This window comes from Canis lupus, chromosome 13 (assembly GCF_048164855.1).
Source record: "Canis lupus baileyi chromosome 13, mCanLup2.hap1, whole genome shotgun sequence".
NCBI lineage: Eukaryota > Metazoa > Chordata > Mammalia > Carnivora > Canidae > Canis > Canis lupus.
The window spans coordinates 43,603,636-43,624,209 of record NC_132850.1 but is presented as its reverse complement, the minus strand read 5'-3'; the positions used below and the strand labels follow the sequence as shown (position 1 = coordinate 43,624,209).

The 20,574-nt window shown below is 47.9% G+C and overlaps 1 protein-coding gene across 7 annotated transcripts in view; it reads left to right on the top strand.

The window, feature by feature from the left end:
* NT5DC3 (5'-nucleotidase domain containing 3) overlaps nt 1-20,574 on the top strand; it is a 96,444-nt gene that overhangs the window by 66,244 nt on the left and 9,626 nt on the right. For all 7 annotated transcript variants that reach the window (XM_072773386.1, XM_072773385.1, XM_072773387.1 and 4 more), the window contains 7 exons: nt 11,115-11,205; nt 12,072-12,209; nt 14,535-14,595; nt 14,956-15,058; nt 15,203-15,304; nt 15,772-15,853; nt 17,160-17,246. In XM_072773386.1, the coding sequence (XP_072629487.1) occupies nt 11,115-11,205; nt 12,072-12,209; nt 14,535-14,595; nt 14,956-15,058; nt 15,203-15,304; nt 15,772-15,853; nt 17,160-17,246 (664 nt within the window). The remainder of the gene's footprint in view (nt 1-11,114; nt 11,206-12,071; nt 12,210-14,534; nt 14,596-14,955; nt 15,059-15,202; nt 15,305-15,771; nt 15,854-17,159; nt 17,247-20,574) is intronic.

Genomic DNA, 20,574 nt, shown 5'->3' with positions numbered 1-20,574 from the left:
CAAACTTTGCTACAATTGATGGTTTTTTGGCCGAGTTAAACACACGCGCAGTGGCAGTCTGTGCTGAAATACTGTGGGGCCGCAGGGCCCCTGCCCGCCCACCCGACCCATTACATTCCTTTCATTTTGTTCCCCACATCTTTTTTCCTATTTCTGAATAAGGTGCTCATACCTCTGTCCCCTAACGTAACAATGCTGACTGTGGTATCTGCCACGGGCTGGGCCTGCGCACGGGTACTTGGCTTCTGCAGGCTCCTCCTTCGAGCCCCTGCCCACCTGGGCCTGCCCGTTTCCCCATTGTGGTTCATGGTTTGCATCTGACCTGTGGGTCTTGCTCCTCCTCGCACTGTATCGTGTGCTGGGACTGCCTCTGTGCACAGGGCTTGCTTTTTCTTACATTTAATAACAGCATCCCTCCTTACCTGCTTCGTTTGCTGTGGAGGTGTCCCCAGGTTCCCCAAGCGCCCTGTCACCAGCCTCCTCCTTGTGTTTATTTCCGGACAATTCAGATGTTTTTCATACGCTCTCGGTCACTTTGACATTTACTGGACTGCCCCTGTGCTCCGATCTTCTCTGATGCTTGTCCTGGGCCTGGGTTGGCCTGTTTCTCCCTTCCCAGAGCCCCTGTATCCCTCCTGCTGGCCTCACCTCTGTGTTCTGCTGTGGCACATCCTCCTGCAGCTCCCGGTGCTTATGGGGTTCAGCCTTCTGGGGTGGGGGCAGCTCTCAGCTCCCCTTGGGATGTCTCCTCGCAGGCCCTGTTCCCAGCCTGGGAAGCCTGGAGCCCCTGGTACATCTGCTCGTTGTCTTCCACAGACAGGACGTGTCTTGTCTGCTGATGTCTTTGCACTTATTTCCTTTGACGTTCTGAGTAATCTATTTTTTTTTTAAGAGAGAGGATGTGCGTACACAAGTGGGATGGGGAGGGGCCGCAGGAGAGGGAGACAGAGAATCCCAAGCAGGTCCACACCCTATGGGGCTCGATCCATGGCCCTGATGTCGTGACCTTAGCTGAAATCAAGAGTTAGAGTCAGGTGCTTAGCCGGCTGAGCCCCCAGGCACCCCTGAGTACTTCATTCCTTTACTATCATCTTAGATTCCAAGAGGGAGGAGAGATGAAATAATAACATTATTCAATAATGTTGATGAAATAATAGTAACATCAGTCATAGTAAGTTGGAGCTAGCAACTGTGAGGTCTGCTGTGGCACAGACACCATTGTCAGGGTTTTATTTGCCTTTTTTGTCCTTGAGCTGATGAGGGAGGTCATGGTGTTAGACCTAGAGATGTTAGGGGCTTGCCCAAGGCCACACAGGCCTAGAAGTCAGACCCAGGTGGGCTCTGACCCTGGAGCCCATGGCCTGTGGGCAGCGTGGACGGGGCCGAGGCCCTCACCAGATCTCCCGTGTGCACCTCTGTCTGTGTCCTGCCGTTGACTCCCAGGCCCAGACGCTCCATCCTGTCCTCCTGAGCTCCTGCAGTTCTGTGCAGGGTGGCTTGTCCTGGACATTGCTGTTGGACCCGTGCACCTCAAGCACTGCCCTTGGCTCAGCCTCCCTTCTGACGTCCTGCGTGACTCACCCACCAGCTTTCCCTAAATCCGTATCCTTCTCTTCCACACGTGGCACTTTCACTTCCCCGGTTGGTTAGGACTTGTTACAAGTGACGAAACCTGACCCGACTGGGTCAGCCAGAAACACAGCCTTGGGCACCTGTTGTGCGATTGGGGGCAGCACCCGCTGTAGGTGTGGCTGGCTCCAGGGGCTGACATGCTCAGAACCCGTTCTGTCTATTGGCTTTCTCCTTCAGGGCTTGCTCCAGCTGACCCCCGTGCATGTAGGCCCCGGAGACACCCTGGCCCAGGTCAGTGGAAGAAGGGGGCCGGGTGTTCCCAGCAGTTACAACTGGTCTGGGTATGTGGAGGTGGGTGTGCAGCATGGGTCCCCACTCCCCAGGGTCACCGCTGGCATCCTCCCAGGGTGCAGCCTGCCTTCCCCGCGGCTGCCTGAAGCCTCCTCCCTCCTTCACAGCCTGCCTGCCCCTGCTTACACCTCACCCCATCCTCAGCCTCCCTCCTCCCTCAGACCATGCAGTGCCTTGGCTGCTCTGGTCGTGTGTCCTCTTCTGCAGGTGTGTCGTCTGCCATGTTTGGGGGATGGACAGATGGGGCACCAGGAGGACAGAAGTGTCCGAGTCTGGGTCCTGGGCGGCCAGTGTGCTGAGGCCCCCACCCTTGCTCCCACGTGTGGCCTCCATCCACTCCTCTGAACCTGGCTTGGTGCCAGGGGCTGCCCTGGTGCCTGTTGTGTGGGCCAGCGCGGGCCTGTGCCTGGGTAGAGGGGCACCCAGGGTGTCAGCGCCCCGGCCTTCCCCCAAAAAGGGTTGTGGATGGGCAGGAGCCCCCAGCCTTGCCCACGTCTGACCCTGCTGCTGGTCCCCAGCTCCGGCCCCAGGTCGAGTCTCGGCTGTAGGTTCGAATGCCGCGGGGTCGGGGGAGGCCGACGGTCAGCATAGCTGCAGTTGGTACTGTGATGTGGGCCTCGGAGAAGTGACACTTGTCCTCTCTGCAGGCACACCAGGTCCTCACACACCCGCTCACTTCCTCCTTTCCCTTATACCAGGACGTAGGTACTATTACTGTTCCCTGTTTAAAAAGTGACACCGAGACCCAGGGTGGCTCTATTGCACATCCAGGTAGTACCCCCACTGGTCAGGGGGCTGGGACCTGAACCCAGGCACACTTGGGGGTCTGCGCTCCCAGCCTTTGTGCTTTTCACCTGCACAGACCTCGTGGGGTGGTGTGCGGGGCTGGCCATGCCCCCAGCCTGGGCTGCTGCACCTACCAGAGCTGCCTCCACTCAGTTGGGCTGTGTGGCACTCAGCTCACCCTCCTTCTGAGCTGACACTTGGCTCTGTGGGCCATTGTGGGCCATGTCCCTGTGCACCTGTCCTCAGGTCTCAGGGCAGAGTTCTTGTACTTTTTGTAGTTTTTTCAAAATCTTAGAGCCTTAGGCATGTGCATAGCTGAGTGTAGCTGCTTCAGTGGTGAGCTACTCCCGGGTTGCTGCCCAGAGCGGTGGGTGAGGCATCAGGGGCCCACAGTGCCACCTGTTTGTAAGGTCCCAGGTTGTAACAAGTTAATCATTTTTTTGGGGGTGGGGGTGGGCAATGAATCCCCTTGGCTGCTGCGGAAAGTTCCACGAGGGTGGCAAACGGAGGAAGGAGGCTGATGACAGCCATGTTTTCATTGTACTTATGTATCAAATATAAATCATGTTTTGCGTGTACTTTCATGTCAGCCGGGTGACTTTACAGGATAAGCAGCCTGACCTGACCCTGTGAGTAACTGAGGCTCCTGGTGTGTTATTCACCTGCCTGGTCTGGCGCCGGGTGGACTTGCCATACTCTCCTTGTCACTGGCCCCTGCTTTCTCAAGCTCCTTCCTTGGAGACACGGCTGGGAGTAGACGTTCCTCTTGGTGATGCTGTTGCGGGGGCAGGGCCAGGACAGGAAATCTGAGAACATGAAACCTGATGAGAGCACTTGCTCCCAGTGCCTGCCGCACAGTAGGGGTGACAGCTGGGTCACCCTAATGCCGAAACGTATTTTCCCTTTGTGGTGGAGCAGGATTCATTTGCAGATTCAGCTGTGGCTCCGGAGGCCGGTGGCTTACAGTTGCCACCCTGGCTTTTTATAGGTGAGGAAACCGGCCTTGATGGTCATGTAGCGTTGAGGTCACCCCTCCCAGAGGTGGCACCAGCCTTCCTGCCTTGTGTCACAGGGTCTGTGCACCAGAGTCTCACGCATGGCTTTTCTCACTGACTTTATTTTTTTTTTTTTTTTTTTTTTAATTGGTGTTCAGTTTACTAACATACAGAATAACACCCAGTGCCCGTCACCCATTCACTCCCACCCCCCGCCCTCCTCCCCTTCTACCACCCCTAGTTCGTTTCCCAGAGTTAGCAGTCTTTACGTTCTGTCTCCCTTTCTGATATTTCCCACACATTTCTTCTCCCTTCCCTTATATTCCCTTTCACTATTATTTATATTCCCCAAATGAATGAGAACATATAATGTTTGTCCTTCTCCGACTGACTTACTTCACTCAGCATAATACCCTCCAGTTCCATCCACGTTGAAGCAAATGGTGGGTATTTGTCATTTCTAATAGCTGAGTAATATTCCATTGTATACATAAACCACATCTTCTTTATCCATTCATCTTTCGTTGGACACCAAGGCTCCTTCCACAGTTTGGCTATCGTGGCCATTGCTGCTAGAAACATCGGGGTGCAGGTGTCCCGGCGTTTCATTGCATTTGTATCTTTGGGGTAAATCCCCAACAGTGCAATAGCTGGGTCGTAGGGCAGGTATATTTTTAACTGTTTGAGGAACCTCCACACAGTTTTCCAGAGTGGCTGCACCAGTTCACATTCCCACCAACAGTGTAAGAGGGTTCCCTTTTCTCCGCATCCTCTCCAACATTTGTTGTTTCCTGCCTTGTTAATTTTCCCCATTCTCACTGGTGTGAGGTGGTATCTCATTGTAGTTTTGATTTGTATTTCCCTGATGGCAAGTGATGCAGAGCATTTTCTCATATGCATGTTGGCCATGTCTATGTCTTCCTCTGTGAGATTTCTGTTCATGTCTTTTGCCCATTTCATGATTGGATTGTTTGTTTCTTTGGTGTTGAGTTTAAGAAGTTCTTTATAGATCTTGGAAACTAGCCCTTTATCTGATATGTCATTTGCAAATATCTTCTCCCATTCTGTAGGTTGTCTTTGAGTTTTGTTGACTGTATCCTTTGCTGTGCAAAAGCTTCTTATCTTGATGAAGTCCCAATAGTTCATTTTTGCTTTTGTTTCTTTTGCCTTCGTGGATGTATCTTGCAAGAAGTTACTATGGCCGAGTTCAAAAAGGGTGTTGCCTGTGGTCTTCTCTAGGATTTTGATGGAATCTTGTCTCACATTTAGATCTTTCATCCATTTTGAGTTTATCTTTGTGTATGGTGAAAGAGAGTGGTCTAGTTTCATTCTTCTGCATGTGGATGTCCAATTTTCCCAGCACCATTTATTGAAGAGACTGTCTTTCTTCCAATGGATAGTCTTTCCTCCTTTATCGAATATTAGTTGCCCATAAAGTTCAGGGTCCACTTCTGGATTCTCTATTCTGTTCCACTGATCTATGTGTCTGTTTTTGTGCCAGTACCACACTGTCTTGATGACCACAGCTTTGTAGTACAACCTGAAATCTGGCATTGTGATGCCCCCAGATATGGTTTTCTTTTTTAAAATTCCCCTGGCTATTCGGGGTCTTTTCTGATTCCACACAAATCTTAAAATAATTTGTTCTAACTCTCTGAAGAAAGTCCATGGTATTTTGATAGGGATTGCATTAAACGTGTATATTGCCCTGGGTAACATTGACATTTTCACAATATTAATTCTGCCAATCCATGAGCATGGAATATTTTTCCATCTCTTTGTGTCTTCCTCAATTTCTTTCAGAAGTGTTCTATAGTTTTGAGGGTATAGATCCTTTACATCTTTGGTGAGGTTTATTCCTAGGTATCTTATGCTTTTGGGTGCAATTGTAAATGGGATTGACTCCTTAATTTCTCTTTCTTCAGTCTCATTGTTAGTGTATAGAAATGCCACTGACTTCTGGGCATTGATTTTGTATCCTGCCACGCTACCGAATTGCTGTATGAGTTCTAGCAATCTTGGGGTGGAGACTTTTGGGTTTTCTATGTAGAGTATCATGTCATCGGCGAAGAGAGAGAGTTTGACTTCTTCTTTGCCAATTTGAATGCCTTTAATGTCTTTTTGTTGTCTGATTGCTGAGGCTAGGACTTCCAGTACTATGTTGAATAGCAGTGGTGAGAGTGGACATCCCTGTCTTGTTCCTGATCTTAGGGGAAAGGCTCCCAGTGCTTCCCCATTGAGAATGATATTTGCTGTGGGCTTTTCATAGATGGCTTTTAAGATGTCGAGGAATGTTCCCTCTATCCCTACACTCTGAAGAGTTTTAATCAGGAATGGATGCTGTATTTTGTCAAATGCTTTCTCTGCATCCAATGAGAGGATCATATGGTTCTTGGTTTTTCTCTTGCTGATATGATGAATCACATTGATTGTTTTACGGGTGTTGAACCAGCCTTGTGTCCCAGGGATAAATCCTACTTGGTCATGGTGAATAATTTTCTTAATGTACTGTTGGATCCTATTGGCCAGTATCTTGTTGAGAATTTTTGCATCCATGTTCATCAGGGATATTGGTCTGTAATTCTCCTTTTTGGCGGGGTCTTTGTCTGGCTTTGGAATTAAGGTGATGCTGGCTTCATAGAACGAATTTGGAAGTACTCCATCTCTTTCTATCTTTCCAAACAGCTTTAGGAGAATAGGTATGATTTCTTCTTTAAACGTTTGATAAAATTCTCCTGGGAAGCCATCTGGCCCTGGACTCTTGTGTCTTGGGAGGTTTTTGATGACTGTTTCAATTTCCTCCCTGGTTATTGGCCTGTTCAGGTTTTCTATTTCTTCCTGTTCCAGTTTTGGTAGTTTGTGGCTTTCCAGGAATGCGTCCATTTCTTCTAGATTGCCTAATTTATTGGCGTATAGCTGTTCATAATATGTTTTTAAAATCGTTTGTATTTCCTTGGTGTTGGTAGTGATCTCTCCTTTCTCATTCATGATTTTATTAATTTGAGTCTTCTCTCTCTTCTTTTTAATAAGGCTGGCTAATGGTTTATCTATCTTATTAATTCTTTCAAAGAACCAACTCCTGGTTCTGTTGATCTGTTCCACAGTTCTTCTGGTCTCGATTTCGTTGAGTTCTGCTCGAATCTTTATTAACTCCCTTCTTCTCTTGGGTGTAGGATCTATTTGCTGTTTTTTCTCTAGCTCCTTTATGTGTAAGGTTAGCTTTTGTATTTGAGTTCTTTCCAGTTTTTGAATGGATGCTTGTATTGCGATGTATTTCCCCCTTAGGACTGCTTTTGCTGCATCCCAAAGATTTTGAACGGTTGTATCTTCATTCTCATTAGTTTCCATGAATCTTTTTAATTCTTCCTTAATTTCCTGGTTGACCCTTTTATCTTTTAGCAGGATGGTCCTTAACCTCCATGTGTTTGAGGTCCTTCCAAACTTCTTGTTGTGATTTAGTTCTAATTTCAAGGCATTATGGTCCGAGAATATGCAGGGGACAATCCCAATCTTTTGGTATCGGTTCAGACCCGATTTGTGACCCAATATGTGGTCTATTCTGGAGAAAGTTCCATGTGCGCTTGAGAAGAATGTGTATTCAGTTGAGTTTGGATGTAAAGTTCTGTAGATATCTGTGAAATCCATCTGGTCCAGTGTATCATTTAAAGCTCTCGTTTCTTTGGAGATGTTTTGCTTAGAAGACCTATCGAGTATAGAAAGAGCTAGATTGAAGTCACCAAGTATAAGTGTATTATTATCTAAGTATTCCTTCACTTTGGTTAATAATTGATTTATATATTTGGCAGCTCCCACATTCGGAGCATATATATTGAGGATTGTTAAGTCCTCTTGTTGAATAGATCCTTTAAGTATGATATAGTGTCCCTCTTCATCTCTCACTACAGTCTTTGGGGTAAATTTTAGTTTATCTGATATAAGGATGGCTACCCCTGCTTTCTTTTGAGGACCATTCGAATGGTAAATGGTTCTCCAACCTTTTATTTTCAGGCTGTAGGTGTCCTTCTGTCTAAAATGAGTCTCTTGTAGACAGCAAATAGATGGGTCCTGCTTTTTTATCCAGTCTGAAACCCTGCGCCTTTTGATGGGGTCATTAAGCCCGTTCACATTCAGAGTTACTATTGAGAGATATGAGTTTAGTGTCATCATGATATCTATTCAGTCTTTGTTTTTGTGGACTGTTCCACTGAACTTCTTCTTAAAGGGGAATTTTAAGAGGCCCCCTTAAAATTTCTTGCAGAGCTGGTTTGGAGGTCACATATTCTTTTAGTTGCTGCCTGTCTTGGAAGCTCTTTATCTCTCCTTCCATTTTGAATGAGAGCCTTGCTGGATAAAGTATTCTTGGTTGCATGTTCTTTTCATTTAGGACCCTGAATATATCCTGCCAGCCCTTTCTGGCCTGCCAGGTCTCTGTGGAGAGGTCTGCTGTTACCCTAATACTCCTCCCCATAAAAGTCAGGGATTTCTTGTCTCTTGCTGCTTTAAGGATCTTCTCCTTATCTTTGGAATTTGCAAGCTTCACAATTAAATGTCGAGGTGTTGAACGGTTTTTATTGATTTTAGGGGGGGATCTCTCTATTTCCTGGATCTGAATGCCTGTTTCCCTTCCCAGATTAGGAAAGTTTTCAGCTAGAATTTGTTCAAATACATATTCTGGCCCTCTGTCCCTTTCGGCGCCCTCGGGAACCCCAATTAAACGTAGGTTTTTCTTCCTCAGGCTGTCGTTTATTTCCCTTAATCTATCTTCATGGTCTTTTAATTGTTTGTCTCTTTTTTCCTCAGTTTCCCTCTTTGCTATCAACTTGTCTTCTAGGTCACTCACTCGTTCTTCCACCTCGTTAACCCTCGTCGTTAGGACTTCTAGTTTGGATTGCATCTCATTCAATTGATTTTTAATTTCTGCCTGATTAGCTCTAAATTCTGCAGTCATGAAGTCTCTTGAGTCCTTTATACTTTTTTCTAGAGCCACCAGTAGCTGTATAATAGTGCTTCTGAATTGGCTTTCTGACATTGAATTGTAATCCAGATTTTGTAACTCTGTGGGAGAGAGGACTGTTTCTGATTCTTTCTTTTGAGGTGAGGTTTTCCTTCTAGTCATTTTGCTCAGTGCAGAGTGGCCAAAAGCAAGTTGTATTGGGAAAAAGAGAAAAAGAGAGGAGAGAAAGAAGGAAGGAAAAGAGAAAGAGAAAAAAAAAGGGAAGAAAAAGAAAAAAAAAAACGAAAAAAAAAAAGGGAAGAAAAAGAGAAAGAAAAAGAAAGGAGAAAAAAAGGGGGGTGGGGGAAGGATACAAATCAAAAAGCAAAATAAAACAAAAACAAAAACAATCAAACAAACAAAGAACCACCGGGGAGTAGTATCTTCTGATTCTGTGTACTTTAAGTCCCTTGGCTTCTCCTGGAAGTTGTCAGTCTGGCTGGTGTTCTGGGGGAGGGGCCTGTTGTGCTGGTTTTCAGGTGTTAGCAGTTGGGGGAGCTGCTGTGCCCCTGCCTGGTGCAGGGCTCGGTGGGGGGTTGTTTACCCCTGAGGCCGCAGGAGGAACAGCCCCAGTGGCGGGGCAGCTCTGGAAACCTGGATTCAGCTCCGGCAGGAACTCCGTCTGCAGGGCCTGGAGGCTCCGGGGCGGGGCCGCTGATCTGCTCAGCTCCGGGCAGGAGCGTCCTTGCTATCCTGGGCCCTCCCGGCCTCTGCCTGTCCCGGGGGAGGCCGGATCCTGGGCTGTGTCCCGGCGCCCTGTGCTCCGGAGCCTGCGCTGTTGGATTCGCGCTCCCGGGCCGCGCAACCCCCTCCGCAGAGCTGCCGCCCAAGCCCCTCCGAGCTGCTCCTGGAACCGCGCAGCCCCCTCTGCACGGAGCCTCTTCCTCTGCCCGAGCCCCTCCGAGCTGCTCCCGGGGCCGCGCAGCCCCCTCCGCGGAGCCGCCGCCCGAGCCCCCCGAGCTGCTCCGGGTCCCGCCGGGTCCGCCGTGCGCGCTGCAGCCCTTAGGGAGCTCGGCGCACTCTCCTGGGCGCGCAGTTGCTGTTACTGTCCCAGGGAGCCGGAGGGCATCCTCACCCTCCTGGTTCCTGCTCCAACTCCCCACGAGCCCCTTTCCCCCGGAAGGTCGGTGCAGCTCCTGCTCCTCCGGGACGGGGCTCTCCTGTCCTGGGGACACTCGCCCGGGTCTCAGCCCGGCTCCTCGCGGGGCCCCTCCCCCTTGGAGGCCTTTGTTCCTTTATTTCTTTTTCCCCGTCTTCCTACTTTGATAGAAGCGCGAATTCTTCTCACTGTAGCATTCCAGCTGGTCTCTCTTTAAATCTCAGGCCGAATTCATAGATTTTCAGGATGATTTGAAGGTTTTCTACGTAGTTTGGTGGAGACAGGTGATTTGGAGACCCTACTCTTCAGCCATCTTGCTCCTCCAATAGTTTCTCTTAACAGATCAGGATTAGCAGCTGGAATATAGATGTCTCAGGACACATCGAAAGAAAAATTTCCCAGGTCGGTGGTTGATCAAGGACGTGACCCACGAACGGCCCGGCAGAGTTAGGTAGGGCAGGCCTGGAGCCGGGGCCCCCAGCCTCCCTGCCCTCTGCAGGCCACCGCTCTCTCTCACTGACTTTAGATCAGAGTAGCAGAGGCAGGAGGATGGTAGAGGCAGAATGAGCCTTTCTCTCCCTAATGTATTAAAACATAAAAATGGAAACAGAAACCGACCCCAAAGCAAACACTACCCCCAAAGCAAAGGAAGGCGCTAGAACCTTGTGGACAGAGGCTAGAGCCTTGTGGACAGAGGCGCTGTGATAGTGGTTGAGGAGGCGCCTGGGCCCTTGAGCTGCAAACCTCAGTCTGGTCCTGACCCACCACTTCCTACTTTGGTGACCTTGGGTAAGATACTTGACCTTTGGGGCACCGGGGTGGCTCAGCAGGTGAGGTCTGCCTTTGGCTCAGGGCATGATCCGGGGTCCCAGGATCTAGTCCCACATCGGGCTCCCTGCATGGAGCCTGCTTCTCCCTCTGCCTGTGTTTCTGCCTCTCTGTGTCTCATGAATAAATAAATAAAATCTTTTTTTTTTTTTTTAAATAAAATCTTAAAAAAAAAAAAAGACACTTGACCTTTCTGGGCCTCAGCTTCCTCTGCCGGGAAATGGAAGGATAATTGTGCTTTCCCTCCTAGATTATGGAGAAGTAAGTGAATGCCTGTGTGGAACCCACACTTGGCCCCTCTAGCAGGTGCAGTTTTCCTGCCCTCATCGCCCGCCTAGCACTGGCGCTCCTAGTAGTAGGGGCTTCTCACCTGTTACTTGTAGACGGTAGCATCTTGTGCTGAAGCTGAAAGATCCCAGCAGTTGCCGGGGGTCTGGAAGTCACTGCTGTCGCTACTGGAATCTAACAGTACCACCTGTGATTTTTCCAGGGGCCTCAGTGTTGTCCCCGATGAGGAAGTCATTGAAATGTATGAGGGCTCTCACGTGCCCCTGGAACAGATGAGCGACTTTTATGGAAAGGTAATGAGAGATTCTTTAGTTAAAGCAGCCATCAGCAGACGTGGCCCAGGAGATTTAGGGTCTCTGTGCGCACTCCTGTGGAGCTGAGAGGGGATTTGGGCTGTTTGAGAGGCCCTGGATTTGAGAGGGGGTTGTGTGTTGGCATCTCCCAAAGCCCTTCATGATTCCCTTTTCTTGGCAATTTGCTCCTTACCTGATGGAGGCTCTTTGTACCTTCTGTGTGCCTGCCCCTCTCTGCAACGCCCACCCCAGGCTTGTCCCTATTTGTGGATGAAATCAGGGCGGCAGCGGTTGCCTTCCTTGAGGTGGAGGACAGCAGGTCCTGCTGTGCTTGAAGGGCAGCCGCTGCTTCACTGACTTCACTAGTCTTCTTTGCTTTCTGAAGTTTTGCTCCTTGTCTTATTAGGCGTGCTCTTATTTGTGCTGTCAGAATGTGGTGGAAGGCCCCGAATCACAGGCGTTCAGGCTTATGTGGGGCTTTGTGGGGACTCCCACATTCAGGAGACTTGGGTGGCTTTCGTGCTGTCCCATGGGCAGCGGAGTACTTGCCGGCTTTCTTCTGGGCTTGGCAGTAGAGTGCGGGCCTGATGTTAGGGTTCATAAGAGTGTCAAAGAGTCGTTAGATGTTTTGGAGGGGAAGTCAAGGCATCACCTTGGATTTCCCGGTTGTACTTAGAGGAAGACGTGAGCCGTGCCGGGAACAATGGGAAAGTGGGTAACACTTGTACTTGGCACTGTTAGAATTATGCTTCTCTTGAGGAGAGGGATCCAGGGGCTCAGAATGCGCCTTGGATGCAAGTCAGGTGTTGGCTCTGGCTGTGCTGTTGGACTGTGTTTCTGAAGCTCCCCTCCCTGCCTGCCTGCAGAGTTCTCACGGAAACACCATGAAGCAGTTCATGGACATCTTCTCCCTGCCCGAGATGTCCCTCCTGTCCTGTGTCAACGAGTACTTTCTGAAGAATAACATCGACTATGAGCCCGTCCATCTCTACAAGGACGTCAAGGTGAGTGGTGGCTCTGCCACAGCCCTCCGAGGGCCTCAGCATAAGGGACAGGATCGTTAGCCCCCCTGGGTCATGTGTTGCGAATAGTCCTTTGCCCAGGGTTTCTTTTATTGGTGGTTTTACCCTGAAAATTGTTAAGAAAGAGGTTACATTAGGACAGCTGGAGATCAGTGTGATTTTGTGTTAAAGGAAGATGGTGCTCGTATTGCTCTCTGGGTTTCTAAGTCTTTCTGACCAAGGCCAGGGCCGGTGCATCTGGTCAAGGGGTGGCTGGTGGCTGAGGTCCAGCCCGACACAGCTGCCCCTGAGCCTGCCCACGGACGGGGCCTTCCTCTCACACACGGAGGATCCAGGGAGGCCCTGCCCTAGCTGTGTGAACCCTGTGGGAGACATTCACAGTCAACAGGAGCCTTGCGTACACGCACACACCTCATTTATGAACTTTGTACTCACATGTGTCAGTTTATATTCACGTGTGTTTATATATGTTCTTTAAACTATTGGGACTTTTTTTTAGTGCTTAAAAATATGTTCATGTATTAATATTTGTTATATACACATGTCATATATGTATGTTTATAAGCATGTATTTATATGCAAATATTTATATGTGTGGTATGTATTATTTATTTACTTATATTATTTTTATTTTTTATTTTTTTTAAGATTTTATTTATTTACTCATGAGAGACACAGAGAGAGAAAGAGGCAGAGACACAGGCAGAAGGAGAGGCAGGCTCCATGCAGGGAGCCTGATGTGGGACTCGATCCCAGGACTCCAGGATCACGCCCTGGGCCGGAGGCAGGTACTAAACCATTGAGCCACCCAGAGATCCCCTAATTACTTACATTTTTAAGAGACTGTATTTTTGTACTACAGTGTTTTTATTGTATGCTTATGATGAATTTTAAAGTTTGACTGCCTTAAACCATGGGTTTTAGGAAGATAAAGGATAAATTCTAACTTCTCAGTACGAGTCTGATATTTGAACTAAAGTTAAATATTTGCTTTCTGTTCTTCTTTTCGTGTGCACAAATAGTTTAAGAATCTTTAAGTATCACTTGCAGTAAAAAAAAAAAAAATAGGGAAGCCTGGGTGGCTCAGTGGTGAGCGTCTGCCTTTGGCTCAGGGCATGACTCCAGAGTCTTGGGATCAAGTCCTGCATCGGGTTCCCTGCAGGGAGCCTGCTTCTCCCTCTGCCTGTGTCTCAACCTCTCTCTCTGTGTCTCTCATGAATAAATAAATAAAATCTTAAAAAAAAAATAAAATAAGCACATGTAGTCATATCACCTTGCAGTCACGAGGAAAGATGTTTATTGGATACCGCCCACGGAGAGCAGTCCCATACAGTATGTTCCAGGCACTGTTCTTCTGAGTGCTTTATGCAAATTAAATCCTCGTCACAGTGCCTGGAGGGGGTTACTATTATTACTTTCATTTTACGGATAAAGAAATCGAGGCACAGAAAGATTCAGTAACTTGCCCAAAAGTCACACAGCTGGTAAGTGGTGGAGCCGAGCTTTCAGGCCAGGGTTTGCCTCCATTGGCTCTTCAGCCCTGCTGCATGCTTTTGTGCCGCTGACATGAGCCTGTGCTAGGACGGGCCGAACTGGAGCCGTAGTCCAGAGGTGCTCGCTTGTGGTGGAAATCTCCTGCCAATTTTCTAAGGCTGAAGCCCAATCTTGCCAGCAGCGCAGTCCCCTGCTCTCGGCTCTGGACAGTCACCGCGTGCCCCCGGGGAGCCCCCTGCAGTAGACATGCTTAGTGCACCTGGCTGGGCTGTGCCCTGACACCCTGGGGCCCAGGCCGCCACTCCCGGGACCTGCGAGGTGTAGCGGCCTCCTGTCCTCGTCCTGTGTCGCTGCCCGGCCGTGTCTCTGCCTCAGCCGCTGTCCCATGGACGGCCCCTGTCTGACCCTCGGTCTCGGCCTCTTTGTGTAGATTGGAGACGTGCTCCTGGGGGTCTAGGGAGGGGCGCAAAGATGAGAAGAGCGGTAATTCCCTTTTCCAGATACCTCAGAATCATTTGTCAGTGATACTGCACGCAGATCGCCCTTTATCACGTGGGGCATTACTCAGTGTTGTTCACACAGGTTTCCTCCTCCCAATGGCCCTTTGGGAGTTGCACTGGAAGCGGCCACCATCACCATGGAAACCTAAGTTTTGGCCTCCTGTGTGGAGTGGAGCAGCAGTCAGATGTCACCCGGAGTCGGGATGGCCAGGGATTCAGAGGCGCCGTTGTCTGAATGCCATGCCACCCGTCCCGTGGCGACTCAGGCTGTTGCACTGTCCATCTCACTGACTCGAAACCTCTCTTTTGACAGGATTCGATCCGAGATGTGCACATCAAAGGGATCATGTACAGAGCGATTGAAGCAGACATTGGTAGGTAGGGCGGTGTTGTGAAGGTCGCCCCACGTGTCCTTGTACCCGCGGCTGTACTATTCCTGTTGTGAGCAGGTGCTCAGCCCCTCCTTGCTCCCTCAGACCTCTGACCTCAGCCTTCTTGTTGTGTCACAACGTGAGCCAAGCCTCCTTCAGAAAGGGAGGCACTGACAGCCGCAGGCGGCATGCAGCATGTCCCCCAGGACTGAGGAGGCAGGCTGTGTTGGTGATGCCCGGGTGCCGGCGGGCCCCAAGCCACGCGTCCCCACACTGTTCCCCCAAGTGCCTGGCTGCGGGCCCCTGGAGTGACCCCGTGGGCTGACCTCATGCTCAGGTGTGTGAACTCACCTCTTGCCCTAGAAAAGTACATCTGCTATGCCGAGCAGACGCGCGCGGTGCTGGCCAAACTGGCAGATCACGGCAAGAAGATGTTTCTCATCACCAACAGCCCCAGCAGTTTTGTGTAAGTTATTGTGGGCATCCTTGGCGGTGACAGGCTCGTGGCTCGTAGTCCCATTTGTCTCAACAGTTAGGAATCGGGAAGAAAAAGTTGCAGAAGCAGCCGATCTCCTTCTTGTTAGACTGACGTGCTGACCTATTGTTTCAGGGACAAAGGGATGCGGTATATCGTTGGAAAAGACTGGAGGGACCTGTTTGATGTGGTCATCGTTCAGGCCGAGAAGCCAAACTTCTTTAATGACAAGCGGAGGTGAGCGTCTGTCTTTCTGGGAGAATCAGGCTATGGTCCTTTGCTGCTGTGGACACAGCTCGTGTGACTTGGTAACATCTGGTTGTCACTTGGTGAGATGTGTACTAAAATGGTATTTCCATGAGCTGTTTTTGTGAAGCAGATTTTCTGTGATCAAATACATTTAGGAAATTGGGGCTAAAGAAAGTTTTTCTACCAGAAGGGCTTTGTAGACTCTCAGTGATTTTTAAGGGGGACATAGTGGCACCTAGTGTTTTCCAGGTCTATTTGACCCCCGAGTTCTTTCCTCACTAAATGGATCCCAGGGTCTGCAGTTTGGGACGTGTACACCCGGCCAGGGAGTGTGGTGCTGGGGTGTGTGTTCCAGGGCTTTGTCAGGTTCTGTTCCCAGTGAGTAACCATGTAGGGTTCATGAGCACAGCCTGCACGATTCCAACATGGGTCATGGCATTTCTGTTTCTGTCTAGACCTTTCCGCAAGGTGAACGAGAAAGGTGTCTTGCTCTGGGACAAGATCCACAAGTTGCAGAAAGGCCAGATCTATAAGCAGGTACCTCATGACTGATTTTTTCCCTTTTTGTTCCTTTGCTTTGTGGTCGGTTATAACAGTAACAGCCCACATTTGTTGACCCTTGCTGTGTGCCAGGCGTGAATTGGCTGTTTATACACTGGCTGCGAAGCTTAAACTTAAGTCAGTATATTTTCAATGTGCTATGTCCAAATTATTTATTTAATATTTTATTTATTTATTCATGAGACACACAGAGAGAGAGAGGCAGAGACACAGGCAGAGAGAGAAGCAGGCTCCCTGCAGGGAGCCCAATGTGGAACTTGATCCCAGGACCCTGGGGTCACATCCTGAGCCCAAGGGAGATGCTCAACCACTGAGCCACCCAGGTGTCCTGTGCTATGATTAACTCAGAATCCAACAGTCTTTAAAAACAAAATTTAAAACCTTACTTTCAGAGTGTATACGATTTAAGATGTTAGCAGTGAACCTTGGATATTTCTCTTGAAGAAGCATTCATCACATCACATGGTGTGTTACCTTAAATTCCTGATTATCTCCCGATGAGCTGTGTTTTGTACACAGTTTTGATATATTTTCTTTTTTTTTTTAAGATTTTATTTATTTATTCATGAGAGACACAGAGAGAGAGGAGGCAGAGACACAGGCAGAGGGAGAAGTAGGCTCCACGCAGGGAGCCCGACTTGGGACCCGATCCTGGGACTCCAGGATCAGCCCCTGGGCTGAAGGTGGCACTAAACCGCTGAGCCATCCGGCTGCCCTATCTTTTATATTTTTTATTTTTCTATAAGATTCATAAAACATGAAATTATAGAATAGTACTACATGGTAAAAAACTTGATCCATGCCTGGTGGGTTGATAGCGCAGTAAGTATACTTCCTACACCTTGAAGCTTTGCTTTGATGCAGCCATCAGACTTCTTGGAATTAGACCAAGGAAATTATTAAGATGTAGCTACAACTTTGCTACCAGAATGTTTATCATGAGTTACAAAATAGATGACAGGGTAAGCGTCCAACATTAGGGAATCGTAACAGGAACCACAGCATTTCTCCCTCCTGAACTGGTGGGTTAATATTCATTGACATGGTCACCAAATGTTCAGTGTAGAAAGATCATTACAAAGAGGTTTATACAATATGAGTCATTCTGGAAAGAAAGGTCTGAGGGATTTCACACAAAAGTGTTTTTACCCTTATGTTCTGAATTACTTAAATTATAAAAGCAAATTTTTTGTTAAGTTTTAAATAATAGATACCATGGGCCACCGGTTATGTAGGTTTCTATCTCATATAGTCTAATACCTATATTTTTCTCTCATTGCAGGGCAATTTATATGAATTTTTGAAGCTTACTGGGTGGAGAGGATCCAAAGTGCTGTATTTTGGTGACCACATATACAGTGACCTGGCGGTGAGGAACCTTTGTTTCCATTCCTTTGCTGGGGGACAGACATGTTTGTCTTACTTCATGAGGAATTTATCTTGTGTTTAAGACCATTTTTATGCTTTCATAAATATGAAGACTATGTCTCCCCCACCCCCACCCCCCCTTTTTTTAAATGTCTCATTTTTAACAACAGAATGGATCCAGGGTCTAAAAAAAGGTAATTTTTTTTTTGAGATGATAGAAAGCAGCAGTTTATTCAGGATTTATCAGAAAAGTCTTTCCATTTAAGTAATGGTAAGAAACAAATGCCAGTGTTCTTTTCTTTTTTTTTCTCTTATTGAACCTCAGAGGCATATGAAGGAGAATTCATAAACATCAGTCAGGGCTGCTTTTGCAATTTCAAAAACTGGCATTTCCGGGAAACAGCTATTATAAGAAAGTGAGGCATTTCTTGCCCATTGGAATCAGAGCAGCATTGCAGGACTTGAATCAGGATTTAATGCATAATTGGGATGAGACTGGGTAGTCAGTCCTGTGTACTGCATTGCTCAGCTCCTGGTGCAGTGAGTTTCTGTGGGTTAAGCAAGTCCGTGCAGGTGACACCACACACGACTTGTAGGGTCTGCATGACGCCCAGTGTCAGTGCCCCCAGGGCAGGGTTGTGGCCGGCTCTCCCGCTCCATGACTGGCATTTCTGAGCATTCTGACCCACGTCAGAGTGGTCTCACACGTTTTTCCCTGTGTCTGCCTACCGTCGAGCAGGGAGCTATCGTGGGCTGGGAAGTATTTTCAGAGCACATGTGCTGCCGTCTGAAGTCTGTGGACTCAGATTCAGACGGGTGCGGGGTGGGGAGAAGGGTGCCTGTGTGCAGAGACTCTCTCTCGGGTGATTGCAGCACACAGCCTTCCTGGTCATGTCTTCCCAGTGGGCCGAGGCCTAGTGGAGGGTATCACGGGTGTCTGTGCGGCTCTGCTGTTCCTAGCTGTGTGACCTTGAACATATCCTCAAGCCTGGTGACCTCATTTTGAGAAGAGAGAAGTAAGATAATGTGAAAGTGGAATACAAAGTGCTACTGTCAGTCTGCTGGCAGTACCAGAGGCTTGGCTGAGAGTCCCAGCACCGCACAGCTTTGCCCCTTGCTACGTGGTGTTATTGGGCCTGAGGAGATAACCATGTGCTACCCTTGAAGTATGCGGGTACGTGACCCGTGAAGGCATGCACACGGGCAGGGCTTAGCATCAAGAGAGGTGCTTACCAGGAGTACTGTCTTCAGGTGCAGCCCCCATGACCTCGACATCACCTGGAAACTTGGTCGAAATGCAGCGTCTCAGGCCTCGCATTAGACCTGCTGACTTAGAAACTCTGTGTTAAGTAGCTTTTCACACTAAAATTTGACACCAGGGTAACATTAGCCTCAGAATAAGTTAGGAAGTGAGGCCTCCTCTTTAGTTTTTGGAAGAGTTTAAGGAGGGTTGGTGTTAATTCCTCTTTAAGTGTTTGGTGGACTTCAGCAGTGAAAGCATCCATTTGCTCCTGGGCGTTTCATTGTTGGAAGGATTTGGTTACTGCTTCAATCTCCTTACTAGTCCCACGTCTTTTCAGATTCCCTGTTTCTTTGTCAGTCAGTCTTGGTAGGTTGTTTCTGGGAGTGTCATTTAGGTTACGCAGGCTGTTGGTGTACAGTAGTTTATGGCTTTTACAATTCTTTTTTATTTCTGTAGAATGGGTAGTGTTGTCACTACTCAATTTTCTGATTTTTAGTAACTTGAGTCTTCTGGGGTTTTTATTTTATTTTTTTGGTATGCTAAAAGTTTGTCAGTTGTCAATTTTTTCTTGGTTTTGTTGATTTTTTTTAATAGTTTTTCTATTCTTTGAATCTCTGCTCTGATCTTTATGATTTCCTTGTCCTCTTAGCTTTCAATTTAGTTTTTTCTTTTTCTAGTTCCTTATCATGTAAAGTCTTGTTAATTTGGGATCTTTTTTTCAGTGTAAATGTGCATGGTTATAGGTTTCCCCGTGAGGACTGCACTGCTGTATCCCCTAGGTTTTTTTAATGTCGTATGTGCATTTGCATTTAAGTTTGTCGTAAGGGGCCCCTGGGTGGCTCAGTGGTTGGGTGTCTGCCTTCACCGTGATCTTGGGGTCCTGCGATCGAGTCCCGCATTGGGCTCCCTGCTCCCCTCTCCTCCTTGGCTCGTGCTCTCTCTTGCTATCTCTGTCTGTTTCTCAAATAAATAAAATCTTAAAAAATTTTTCGTCACAAAGTATTTTCTCATTTCTCTTGTGATTTCTTCTTTGACTCGTTGTTTAAGTGGGTGATCTTTCATTCCCCCTTGTTGTGAACTTCTCAGTTTTTCCTTCAGCTGTTGGTCCCTAGCTTCACTCCTTGTGATCAGTAAAGATACTTTGTATGATTTTAAAGTTTATCACGACTTGTTTTGGGGCCTAATGTAAGGTCTGTCCTGGACTGTTTCATGTGCATGGAGAAGAATGTGTGTTCTGCTTTCATTGGGGGAGTGTTCTGCACACGTGCATGAGGGCTGGCTGGTCTTCAGTGTGTTCAAGGTCTGTGCTTCCTGATACTTCATCTCTTTCCTGGTGGTTTTTCTCCAATAGAACATGGGCTGTTGAAGTCTCCTGCTATTGCAGCAGAGTTGACTATTGTTCCTCCATTCTCCTCAGCTCGGATGTTTGCTGCCTGTGTGCTTATAATTGTTACATATTCTTGGTGAATTAACCTTTTACCATGATATGATGTCATTCTTGGTGTCTTTGACAATTTTTGATTCAAAGTCTGTTTTGTCTGATATTAGCATAGCACCCCTGCTATCTTGGTTACTATGTGTATGGAACGTTTTCTTTAATCCTTTGGATCCCTGTGTCCTTAGATCCATAGTGAGTCTCTTGTAGGGATGCCCGACTGGCTCAGCCGGGGAAGCATGTGACTCCTGATTTTGGGGTTGTAGATTCAGGCCCCACATTGGATATAGAAATTACTTAAAAATAAATCTTAAAAATAAATAAGGTACGCTTTGGGGGCTCAGTGGGTGAAGCACCTGCTTTCGGCTCAGGTCATGATCCCAGGGTTCTGGGATGGAGCCTCGTGTCCAGTTTCTGTGCTCCAGGGGAGCCTGCTTCTCCCTCCCTCCTCTCTGCCCCTCTGACTACTTGTGCATGCACTCTCTCTCTCTGTTAAATAAATAAGTAAAATCTTAAAAAAAAAAAAAAAACAAACAAACAAGTAAAATGAGTCTCCTGGAGTATATTGTTGGATCCCATGCCAAAAGTTTGAAAACTGTTAGAAAGTGGTAAGATCAGTTCATAACTAACATGTCAGAAATTAATATGGCA